The sequence below is a fragment of the Anolis sagrei genome, chromosome 9 (genome assembly GCF_037176765.1).
Source record: "Anolis sagrei isolate rAnoSag1 chromosome 9, rAnoSag1.mat, whole genome shotgun sequence".
NCBI lineage: Eukaryota > Metazoa > Chordata > Lepidosauria > Squamata > Dactyloidae > Anolis > Anolis sagrei.
The window spans coordinates 33,410,293-33,423,482 of NC_090029.1; the positions used below are offsets into that span (position 1 = coordinate 33,410,293).

The following is a 13,190-nucleotide window of genomic DNA, read 5'->3' on the forward strand; positions in this document are numbered from 1 at the left end:
TATATTAGTGAAAGGAAAAGTTATTATAAGACAGGCCAAATCAGAAGGACCTGGGAGGCACAATGGAAGGGTCTCATTTCCAGAATAAAGGGGAAAGATAGATATAAGGAGTTAAATGATACTATCCTCATGATTGCAAAATTGTAATAAGTATAGCAAAGTAGTAAACTGTTCCTGGGTGGGGGGGGGGGGGGTCAATGGGGATGTGGTGGTGGTGGGATTGGGAAAAAAATACTTGCATTTTGACTGCTGAATTTTGAAGATTGTATGTTTCTATGTATGGATAGTAAAGGTAAAGGTTTTCCCATGACATGAAGTCCAAGCATGTCTGGCTCTGGAGTGTGGTCCTCGTCTCTATTTCTAAGCCAAAGAGCCGGCGTTGTCTGTAGACACCTCCAAGGTCATGTGACCGGCATGACTGCATGGAGCGCTGTTACCTTCCTGCTATTGATCTACTCACATTCGCATGTTTTCGAATTACTAGGTGGCAGAAGCTGGGGCTGACGGTGGAAGCTCATGCCACTCCCCGGATTCGAAACTGCGACCTTTTAGTCAACAAGCTCAGCGGTTCAGCACTTTAACCCACTGCGCCACTGGGAGCTCCCAAGGATCCTAATGGTCAGTTTATATTTATTAAGGGACACCTTATCTCCCAGGATGGAGTCCTCCTGGGAGTTATAGTTTCCCAAGGTCCATACCCTGCTCTGTGTGCATCTCCACTCTGGAATGAATGCAGGTGGACCTTACTTTAAATGCGCTGTTACCTTCCTGCTGGAGCGGTACCTATTGATCTACTCACATTTGCATGTTTTCGAACTACTAGGTGGCAGAAGCTGAAGCTCACGCCACTCCCCGGATTCGAACCTGCGACCTTTTAGTCAACAAGCTCAGCGGCTCAGCGCTTTAACCCACTGCGCCACCGGGGGCTCCATCTATGTATGTATATATATGTGTGTATGTGTGTGTATAACAAAAACAAGTTAAAAATAAAAAAACATTTGCATGTTTTCGAACTGCTAGGTTGGCAGAAGCTGGGGCTAACAGCAGGAGCTGAGATTCGAACCGCCAACCTTTTGGTCAGCGAGTTCAGCAGCTCAGTGATTTAACCTGCTGAGCCAATAAAAATAGAAGGAGCAAAAATGGCTAAATAATTTCTGACCAAAAATTGGCAACAGCCACCGCATTGTCTGTAGCCTCCAACAATTCTTCCTCTGTACACCAGGCAGGGCATAGTGGGCATGCACACAGATGCGGAGTTGTCTGTTCTGCTCCACAGTCACACAAGGTGACTGTGGGTCACACAAGGTCTGTGAGGGCCATGTGAGCGATGCATATAAAGAGAGGGATGCGGAGTAAGGGCGAGATCCTATGATTCTATCACATGACCTTGAATTTCTGCAGAGCTTCATAATGGGTGAGTCCATACATCAATTCTCCATTCAGCTCCAGGATTTCATCCCCTATAAATCAGAATAAATAAATCACTCAGTTATTCTTTTTCTCAGTTATTCAATACCTACACACAAACGTACAAACAAACAAAAAGTTAAAAAATACTTTTTTATATAGAGTTAAAAAAACATTTCTATACAATCTACATTATCTAATCTAAAGGTTTTACATTCTCTGTCTGGTGGTTATATTCTCTCAATGTTCCACATCCATTAAAGAACCATTGACACATCCTTTCCCCACATAATAATACCCTTCTAATTCTAAAAAGGGCTGCGGTGGTATAGTGGGTTAAACTGCTTATTTGCAGAATTTGCTGACCAGAAGATCAGCAGTTAAAATGCGCGGAATGGGGTGAGTTCCCATTGTTAGCCCCAGCTTCTGCCAACCTAGCACTTCAAAAACATGCAAGTGTGAGTAGATCAACCATCGAGGTCTCTAAGATCTTCCGGGGCGGCCCTGCTCTCGATCCCACCACTGTCACAATCGCGGTTGGTGGGGATGAGAGACAGGGCCTTCTCGATGGTGGCTCCCTGGCTGTGGAACTCCCTCCCACAGGAGATTAGAACTGCTCCCTCCCTCCTGACGTTTACGAAGCTAACAAAGACTTGGTTATGGAATGTGGCCTTTGATAACTGAATCAACCTTGGCCCACATGGAAGGAGAATGAATAACTGTGAATTATGACCAGGAACGTTTTGATGACATGGCTATGTAAGTGTGACGATGACGATGTTGTATTGTAATATGTTTTTAATTGTTTACTGTTGATGCATTGTGTGGTTTGTACTTTTGTTATGAACACATGTTGTGAATTGGATCTGAGTCCCTCTTTAGGTGAGAAGATCGGTATAGAAAACTTTTAAATAAATAATAAATAGATCAAGAGGTACCACTCCAGTGGAAACGTAACGGCGCTCCTTGCAGTCATGCTGGCCACATGACCTTGGAGGTGGCTATGGACAATGCCAGCTCTTCAGCTTAATGTCGGGGAAACTTCTGTTGTTGTTCATTCATTCAGTCACTTCCGACTCTTTGTGACCTCATGGACTAGCCCACACCAGAGCTCCCTGTCGGCCGTCACCACCCCCAGCTCCTTCAAGGTCACTTCAAGGATACCTTCAAGGATACCATCCACCCATCTTGCCCTTGGTCAGCCCCTCTTCCTTTTTCCTTCCATTTTCCAGCTCTTTGGCTTAGAAATGGAGATGAGCACCAACCTCCAGAGTCAGACACGACTAGACTTAATGTCAGGGGAAAACCTTTACCTTTACCTTACCCCATCTTTGCTGGAGGAATACAACAAATGGGCCCCAGTCCTTCTTAAAGTTAGCTAGAGAGTTCTCTTTACTCAACATAGTAAGTTTATCCATTTCCACAAATTATTTTCATAAGGAAATCATCTTGCTGCTCAGTTATACTATGCTTCTTGTTTCAGTATCTGCTCATGTAAACCATGCCCAGTGGGATGGAATACGCATACATTAAGCCTCCCAAGATATTTAAAATGTCTTTAGTATTAAATAAGGGACCTTTCACATTTGGCTAACCTGAGTGCTTCACCAGCAACAAATCCCGGGATTCCCTAAGACACAGTCACAATCATTAAAGTGGAATCAGGCCCATAGCGAGGGGGGGGGGTTAGGGGTTCAACCCCCCCCCCCCGAAATGTTTCAGATTTTTTTAAAAAAACTGGTTTACTCATGAATTTTAACTGGTTAACCCAATCCCCCTGCTAAGTCTATGAGATGCAAAAAATCAAGAGTCCCTCCAGAACTGCAAGCACTATCTCAAGCAAATATTGGCAATTTATTCACACTGTCATTACTTGCAGCAATAGCCGATGCAGTTGTTCTGGTACAGCTGTACCAGGAGCTCCAACTTTATTTGCTTGGTGTTAAATGTTTGCTTACAGTCCTAGGTTTCAGGGACTCTGCAGATAGGCGGCTTCTTTGGTTGCAGTCATAGGGCAAGTCACCTGTCCATCACTGTTAAGTTTTGGTCCCGCCCCTTGCTCAGGGCAATTGGGAAGGGAAGGGAGCCATTTTTAGTTAGTCTCAGCAAGGTAAGCTTATGTATAGGATGTGTGCAAGCTTCCCCTGTACAAAAGCTTCAACCCTTAAGACCTTCCGGGGGAGAAAGCTCTTAAGAGTCTCCAAATAATTTCCAGGAAAACAGCCCTAAAGACCAAAGAACTCCAGCTAGAGAACATCGACTGTCTTGCTGGTAGGTCCATTCGGCGTTTGAGACGCAGTTCAACCCGGTAGCAGAGCCCACATCAGCAAGGGTTAGATTACAGTCAGCCTGGGAGAAGTTAAAACGGGGATTTTCCTTTAAAGAAGAAGTGATTGAAGACAGTTGCCTGTCCTTCGTGGGCAAAATTAGGAATTCACCAGTTGCCTAAAAGCTTGGAATCATTTGCTTTACTGAAGACAAGAGAAGTTTCTCTTTGATTGTTCATTAATAAAAGACTTTGTTGTACTTCTCAAGCCATCTAAAGACTGTTTGTGGTGGAAACCTCTGAGAACTTCTCTTTAGGCCCCCTGGCTTCCCGCTGGGCAAAGGTTGCACATCCTGTTCTAAAGACAATTCTTTACAGGCCCAGCGCGCGACAGAACAGTAGTGAAGCAACTAAGTTGGGGGGGGGGGGGGATGTTGAATGCTCTCATTAAGGAGGCCAGACTTGGTGGAGGTGGTTGACAAGGGCGGAGCTGCAGGCTATTGAAGGCTGCTCTGCCCCCTGCTGTGCTCTTGGCTTCAGCCTAAGCTAGGAGGCAGGTTTCAACCCCCCCCCCCCCCCCCGCGAAATTTTCAACCTCCCCCCCCCCCAAAATTTCAACCCCTCCCGAAATCTTTTTCTGGCTACAGCCCTGAGTGGAATCAAAGTACTATTGATGTGTAACTCAATCGGGTCTGTTGTACTTGAAGGCTCTTCCCTGAACAGACTTTTCTGCAGTCTAAACTCTCAACAAGTTACATTATTGATGCCGAATCCAGGTTTTCCTACCTTCTTGCAGCCTTCCATCGGCAGCAGCGGCCCCCTGAGGAAAGATGGTCTTCACATATATCCCAATGGGGCCATAAATGCTGTCTTGACCTCCCACAATGCTGAAGCCGAGGCCCTAATGGGAAGGTATAGGTAAGTCCCAGCAAATGCAATATTATTTACTCCCCATACAGATGAACCCATTTGAGAGAGTCCCAGCTTGGTTGCACAAAGGAAAACAGTGAAGTGCCTTACCTTCCCCTGGCCTTTCATTAAAACGATATTGGTAATGAAGGAGGCTTGCAATCCGCATGCGGTGTGTATTAACTGGACTGTACTTAAGGACCGTGAAGTTCTGGAAAGGAGCTGCATTTCAGAACAGAATGACAGAAAAAGATCTTAGAGTCCTCGTGGACAACAAGTTAAACATGAGCCAACAATGTGATGTGGCGGCAAAAAAAGCCAATGGGATTTTGGCCTGCATCAAGAGGAGCCTAGTGTCTAGATCTAAGGAAGTAATGCTACCCCTCTATTCTGCTTTGGTTAGACCACATCTGGAATATTGTGTCCAATTCTGGGCACCACAATTCAAGAGAGATATTGACAAGCTGGAATGTGTCCAGAGGAGGGCGACTAAAATGATCAAGGGTCTGGAGAACAAGCCCTATGAGGAACGGCTTAGGGAACTGGGCATGTTTAGTATGAAGAAGAGAAGGCTGAGAGGAGATATGATAGCCATGTATAAATATGTGAGAGGAAGCCACAGGGAGGAGGGAGCAAGCTTGTTTTCTGCTTCCTTGGAGACTAGGACGCAATGGAACAATGGCTTCAAACTACAAGAGAGGAGATTCCATCTGAACATGAGGAAGAACTTCCTGACTGTGAGAGCCGTTCAGCAGTGGAACTCTCTGCCCCGGAGTGTGGTGGAGGCTCCTTCTTTGGAAGCTTTTAAGCAGAGGCTGGATGGCCATCTGTCAGGGGTGATTTGAATGCAATATTCCTGCTTCTTGGCAGAATGGGGTTGGACTGGCTGGCCCAGGAGGTCTCTTCCAACTCTTCGATTCTATGATTCTATGATTCTAAAAGTGAATGCCATGCCACTCCAAAGGACAACAACCTGTTGCTATTATAACGAATCTAGTTTGACATCTGGATCTCCCAGCCTCTACTACAGAGGTGGCCCTTCGGATGTTTATTGATCTATTTATTCACAATATTTCTATCCCGCCTTTCTCAAGCCTAAAGGTGAGGTGTACCTCCTCTCTGTCCTGGCAATTATAACCAATGTTCAGGAATGACAGGAAACAGAGACCAATAACATTTGGAGGACTATTGGATCTCCCAAATTGCCTTCATGTACGAGGGTTGAATGAAAAGTAATGCCTCCACCTGCGTTACTTGGGTTCAAATGGGAATATTTTAGCAAATCAAATGCAGAAATAATCCTTAGAACCATGATGGCGAACCTATGACACGTGTGTCAGCACTGACATGCGTAGCCATTTTCGATGACATGCAGCCACATGCAGCCACATACACAGAAGAATGGGGCCACATCCCGAGGACATTTCATCCTCGGCTCCTGCACCAGCATTTTTCTATAATGCCAAGATATATGACATTATAGAAAAAAGCAGGTAAGTTAAATAATTAGTTTTTTGGTTTATTAAATACAATTATATATTACAATATATATTTTTGTTATATTGGTTTTTTTTCTCGAAGTGACACCTCACCTGAGTTATGCTCAGTTTTTTGGCGAGTTTTGATACACCATGCTCAAAAAGGTTGCCCATCACTGCCTTAGAATGTGCTCTTTAACTACCACTATTCACTTTTCCACATAATCACCAGACCATTGGATACTTTTCTGCCAACGATGTATCTGAAGCCATCATGGAAGAAGTTGACACTCTGTTTCCATAACCAGCGTCTCACAGTTCTCTTAACATCTTCATCAGAAGCATAATGATGGAAGTCAGATGGTGCTAAATCTGGACTGTATGGAGGATGTCGTACGGTGATGAGATCCAGTCTCTGAAGTTTCAAGTCTGTGCGCTTTCATTTCAGGCATCAGCATCCTGGGTACCCATCGTGCACAGATCTTCTGATAGCCAAGCAAAGCAATAATGTGACCCACACGTTCTTGTGAAATGCTGATTATGCTTGAAATTTCTCTCTGAGTGATACGACGATCGTCCTGAATCAATCTGTCAACCTTTTGTTTGTGAAGCTCAGTGGTTGTTGTCACAGGACGCCCAACTCTTTGTTTGTCATGCAAGTCAGATGTTCCCACCTCAACATCTTTAAATTTACTCACCCAATGACGCACAGTATTCACATCAACACAATCCCCATAAACAGCTTGCATTCTCTGTTGAATTTCCTTTAGTGTCAAGAATTCAATGACTGCACGTTGCTTAAGTCGCATTGACCGATCGTCTGCACAGGGTTCCATACTTTGCACTTTAACAACACAACGTTCAATGCTAAGGCTTCCCACCAAAATGGAACTGCAGAGGAGAGTCTACTGAACAAGCCAGTACCTGCCGCATACCAGTACTGCTATCTGTTGAGGAGTTACGAAGGTGGAGGCATTACTTTTCATTCAACCCTCGTATCATATCTACAGCAACAACTTAACTTTGTCTCACCCTGGTCATTCCACAGATATATAAACCCTTTGTCTTAGTTCCAACAGACCTCAATACCTCTGAGGGTGCTTGCCATAGATGCAGGTGAAACGTCAGGAGAGAATGTCTCTAGACCATGGCCATATAGCCCGAAAAAACCTACAACAACCCAGTGATTCCGGCCATGAAAGCCTTCAACAATACATTAAACTTAACTATTGGCTATGCTAACTGGGGGGGAATGGTGATGGAGTTTCACAATATCTAGAGGACTGCAAGTATGCTACAGGGTCCTTACTCTGCCTATTCTTTCCATGTTATTCCAAGTTCCAGTAAAGAAGCCATGCCCAGGAACACATTCACTTTGTTAACCGAGGTATACCTGTCTGCCATTCAGAGATACAGAAGGGCAGCCGACTTGGATATGTTGTCTTGCGGAGCTGCTAATTGACCCATCCCCCCAGGACAGAGTATAAGAATTAATATCCTATTATCTGGAAATCCCACTGGAGCATTGCAGCGCACCCAAATACCTGGGAGTCACTCTGGACCGTTCTCTGACCTACAAGAAGCACTGCCTGAACATCAAGCAAAAAGTGGGCGCTAGAAACAATATCATACAAAAGCTGACTGGCACAACCTGGGGATCACAACAAGACACAGTGAAGACATCCGCCCTTGCACTGTGCTACTCTGCTGCTGAGTATGCATGCCCAGTGTGGAACACATCTCACCACGCTAAAACAGTAGATGTGGCTCTTAATGAGACATGCCGCATTATCACGGGGTGGCTGTGCCCTACACCCCTGGAGAAATTACACTGTTTAGCTGATATTGCAGCACCTGACATCCGCTGGGAAGTAGCAGCCAATAGTGAAAGGACCAAGGTAGAGACATCTCCAGCTCATCCCCTGTTTGGGTATCAGCCAGCATGTCAACGACTTAAAACTAGAAATAGTTTGCTAAGATCTACAGAGACGCTCTCTGGAACAGCTTAGCAAGCGAGAGTCCAAAAGTGGCAGGCTCAAACCCAGAACCTCAACCAATGAGAGACTCCCCCCCCCCCCCCGGGCACACAGAAGACTGGGCAACTTGGAAGGCGCTGAACAGACTGAGCTCTGGCACCACGAGATGCAGAGCCAACCTCAAGAAATGGGGCCACAAAGTCCACGATATGTGAGTGCTGAGAAGAGCAAACCCCAGACCACCTGCTGCAATGCACCCTGAGCCCTGCCACATGCACAAGGGAGGACCTTCTTATAGCAACACCAGAGGCACTCCAAGGGGCCAGATACTGGTCAAAGGACATTTAATCAACTACCGAACTTGCAAATTTTGTATTTTGTCTGTTTGTTTTGTTCTGTTAGAAATGTAATACAACTGACTGGCTGCCCTGACACGACAAATAAATCTGGAAATCTTACAGGAAACAGTGGGATATTGGAAAGCAATCTGCCTCATTGCAGGGAAACTACATGTGATGGATTTGGAGGTGCAATGGAGAGGGGAGCTTTGCCCGCATAGCTACACTGCAGCTGCCCCTTATTTAGCTTTGCCTTGGGGTGCTGCAACCTGACGAGTTTCCCTTTCGTCTTGGACTCACAGGAGCTCTCCCTGTTGAACTGTCCAGCTGCTGAGAGAGTGACTTCCTGTTGCTGTAAAGAGAATGGGACTGTCTGTATCGGGAGGCTGACTTTTTGGCCATCGGACCATCGATTTCGCCAATCCAGTAGGGACTCACGCCTGTTCAAAAACAGAAAGGGGAAGATATGAAATAGTTATTAATTGATTTAACGTATTTATTTATTTACAACATTTATATGCCGTCCTTCTCATCCCGAAGAGGATTCAGAGCAGCTTACTCACATACACACACACACACACAATATATTATATTATTTGCATAGTCCAATATCAGTATTAAATATTACTATATTGTACTATACTATTATAATGTAACATTATTAATAGTATTACATGTAATATAAATATTACATGTATTACTATACTGATACCATCCAGAAGGTTTGACTAGCCTACTGATTTAAAGTGAGTATAAAGGATAAAGGACCAAGATTACAAAGCCCTAAACGGTTTGGGACCTGCCTACCTGCGCGACCACATCTCTGTGTACGAACCCACACAATCTCTTCGATCATCTGGAGAGGCCCTGCTCATGCTCCCACCACCATCGCAAGCGCGATTGGTGGGGACGAGGGTGAGAGCCTTCTCGGTGGTGGCCCCTCAACTCTGGAACTCACTCCCCAAGGACATTAGGCAAGCCCCAACTCTGGCAGTCTTTAGGAGGAGCCTGAAATCATGGCTGATTCAGTGTGCCTTCCCAGAATAGGAAACTCCCAGCAATATGTCCTTAAACGCACTTTAATAATGATTTAAAATTGTCTGCACATTTCTTCCCTCTCCAAAATTTCTATCCCAGTTGTTACATGTCACCTTGTTCATGCCCAGCCTTATTTTTAAAATTTTAATTATTACATTTGGCCCAGCCATAGGTTTTTAAACACGTCGTGTTATTGTTTAATGTTTATTGCTTATTTTGCTTACGAGTTTATGTATTGCTTTTGCATTATTGCTGTTTATTGTTTATTGTTGTATTGTGGGCTCGGCCTCATAGAGGAGCGGCTTAGGGAACTGGGCATGTTTAGCCTGAAGAAGAGAAGGCTGAGAGGAGATATGATAGCCATGTATAAATATGTGAGAGAACGTCATAGGGAGGAGGGAGCAAGCTTGTTTTCTGCTTCCTTAGAGACTAGGACGCAATGGAACAATGGCTTCAAACTACAAGAGAGGAGATTCCATCTGAACATGAGGAAGAACTTCCTGACTGTGAGAGCCGTTCAGCAGTGGAACTCTCTGCCCCGGAGTGTGGTGGAGGCTCCTTCTTTGGAAGCTTTGAAACAGAGGCTGGATGGCCATTTGTCGGGGGTGATTTGAATGCAATATTCCTGCTTCTTGGCAGAATGGGGTTGGACTGGATGGCCCAGGAGGTCTCTTCCAACTCTTTGATTCTATGATTCTATGATTCTATGATTCATGTAAGCAACACTCAGTCCCTTGGGGAGAAGGTAGCTGGGTGCAAATAAAGTTTTATTATTATTATAAGATTTATTGGAAGTTCCCAGTTTTAAGACCTTGTGCCTAAAAGCAACCAGACGCAGAGCCTTCACAGCAGTGGCACCATTACTCTGGCTGGAACACTCTGCTACCTGAAGTCCGTGCCTTGCAGAACTTATCAGCGTTCCTCAGGGCATGTAAGACATATTTGTTTCAACAGGCTTTTGATCTTTGATATTGCTGGGGTTTTTTTAATTGTGTTAGATTTTAGCCATTCTTGTAAGCTGCTCCGAGCTGTAGGGGAGTGGCGGCATATAAGTTTGAATAATAAATAAATAAATAAATAAATAATATATAAGAAGTCTAGAGAAAGCCCCAGCATGGAGCAGGTGTATGGAGCAGACCTCACAACCTCTGAGTGTGGTGGAGGCTCCTTCTTTGGAGGCTTTTAAACAGAGGCTGGATGGCCATCTGTTGGGGGTGCTTTGAATGCGATTTTCCTGCTTCTTGGCAGAATGGGGTTGGACTGGATGATGGCCCAGGAGGTCTCTTCCAACTCTTTGTTTCTAGGATTCTATGAAAAGTCATGCCTTTCCAAAAACAATCACAATCAGTATTAAACTCACTGGCTGAATTACTGCGAGTCCTTTGGCACTTGGCTTTGGTCTGTAGAATGGAGCCATTTTGCCTGGTCAGTTTAACGGGTTGCTCTTCGTTTACGCAAACTGAGGATTCCTAGGATGGATGGAAAGAAAGAAAGATTCATCCTCTGCCATCCTACTTCAACAGCTGTTTTTAAAATGTCACACTTTCTCTCTCCTCCCTCACTTTCTCCCTTTGTCCTCAGTTTAGCACAGGTCTGGGCAAACTTTGGCTCTCCAGGTGTTTTGGACTTCAACTCCCACCATTCCTAACAGCCTCGGGCCCTTTCCTTTTCCCCCTCAGCCACTTAAGCGGCTGAGGGGGAAAAGGAAAGGGTCCAAGGCTGTTAGGAATGGTGGGAGTTGAAGTCCAAAACACCTGGAGAGCCAAAGTTGATGTCCAAAACATGTCAAAACACCCCCAGCATTTCTCAACCTGGGGGGTCAGGATCCCTAGTGGGGTCATGAGGGAGGGTCAGAGACTATCGGAAAACACAGTATTTTCTGTTGGTCGTGGCCATTTTGTGTGGGAAGTTTGACTCAATTCTATCATTGGTAGGGTTCAGAATGCTCTTTGATTGTAGATGAACTATAAATCCCAGCAACTACAACTCCCAAATGCCAAGGTCTGTTTCCCCCAAACTCCGTCTGTGTTCATATTTGGGCATATGGAATATTTGTGCCAAGTTTGGTCCAGATTCATCATTGTTTGAGTCCACAGTGCTCCCTCAATATAGGTGAACTACAACACCAAAACTCAAGGTCAATGCCCACCAAACTCGTCCAGTATTTTCTGTTGGTCGTGGGAGTTCTGTGTGCCAAGTTTGGTTCAATTCCATCATTGGTGGAGTTCACAATGCTCTTTGATTATAGATGAACTGTAAATCCCAGTAACTACAACTCCCAAATGACAAAATCAATCCTGCCCCAACCCAACCAGTATTCAAAAGTGGCCATATGGGGTGTTGCTCTATGGATGTAGGCGAACTACAAGTCCAAAACTCAAGGTCAATGCCCACTAAACTCTTCCAGTATTTTATGTTGGTCGTGGGAGTTCTGTGTGCCAAGTTTGGTTCAATTCCATCGTTGGTAGAGTTCACAATGCTCTTGGATTATAGGTTAACTACAAATCCCAGCAACTACAACTCCGAAATGACAAAAACAATCCTCCCTCCAACCCCAGTAGTGTTAAAATTTGGGCATATCAGATATTTGTGCCAAATTTGGTCCAGTGAATGAAAATACATCCTCCATATCAGATATTTACATTACAATTCATAACAGTAGCAAAACTACAGTTACGAAGTAGCAACGAAAATAATGTATTGTCGAAGGTTTTCATGGCTGGAATCACTCAGTTCTTGTGGGTTTTTTCGGGCTATAGGGCCATGTTCTAGAGGCATTTCTCCTGATGTTTCGCCTGCATCTATGGCAAGCATTCTCAGAGGTGAGGTCACCTCTGAGGATGCTTGCCATAGATGCAGGCAAAACATCAGGAGAAATGCCTCTAGAACATGGCCCTATAGTCCGAAAAAAACCCACAAGAACTGAACGAAAATAATGTTATGGTTGGGTGTCACCACAACTAGAGGAACTGTATTAAGGGGTCATGGCATTAGGAAGGTTGAGAATCACTGACCTAGAGGGAAGGCCAAAGTTGGCCCATGCCTGGTTTAGCTCAACTGCTGTAAACTGAGTACAAAATGCAAAAGTAGTTTGTGCTCCATTAACTCAACAGAAAGGGTAATATCTTGCCCTTCCCAGTAACTTCAGACAAAAGCAAACTTTTGCAGCTTCTCCTAGCTTGCCTAGTCTTACCCATGTATAACTACTGCTATCCTGACTGCACACTGATGTTGTTTAGCCAGATGTGTCCTGGTTTCAACTGTGAAATGCTGAGAGAGGATGGGATTAGCTTGTGACTCCATACACTCGAGGCAATATCTCACATGAACATTCCTGGCTCAAGTAGGAGGAAGGCTTTCTCCATCCCCTTTCCTCTATCATACTCATGCAAGGCATTATTTATGTATTTGGAAGATTCTGGTAATAGCTCCCATATTTCAGAAAATCTTAATAGAGGGTGTTGAAACTTGGATCGTCAAAACACAGTCATCAGAGTAGAGGCACCTTCCAGATTTTCACAAAATAAAAAAAGAACACAAATAGAAAACAGACAAATTAAAACCTGAATACCCAATGCTGATTTATCTACTCTAGGTTGAATAAAAGGTACTCTGGGCAGAAAGGGGTCACAAGTGGACGTTTAAGGCCCTTTTACTCTGCTGTATAAAATCCAGATGGTCAGTTTTGATCTGGATTATATGACAGTGTGTTGTTGTTCATTCGTTCAGTCGTCTCCGACTCTTCGTGACCTTATGGACCAGCCCACGCCAGAGCTCC

General features: G+C 44.6%; 1 protein-coding gene across 3 annotated transcripts in view; it reads right to left on the reverse strand.

Moving 5' to 3' along the window:
• Positions 1 to 13,190, reverse strand: part of IL16 (interleukin 16) — a 65,883-nt gene that overhangs the window by 30,044 nt on the left and 22,649 nt on the right. For all 3 annotated transcript variants that reach the window (XM_067471436.1, XM_067471435.1, XM_067471434.1), the window contains exons 5-9: positions 10,773 to 10,881; positions 8,675 to 8,814; positions 4,694 to 4,804; positions 4,460 to 4,574; positions 1,387 to 1,460 (exon numbers count right to left, since the gene is read on the reverse strand). In XM_067471436.1, the coding sequence (XP_067327537.1) occupies positions 1,387 to 1,460; positions 4,460 to 4,574; positions 4,694 to 4,804; positions 8,675 to 8,814; positions 10,773 to 10,881 (549 nt within the window). The remainder of the gene's footprint in view (positions 1 to 1,386; positions 1,461 to 4,459; positions 4,575 to 4,693; positions 4,805 to 8,674; positions 8,815 to 10,772; positions 10,882 to 13,190) is intronic.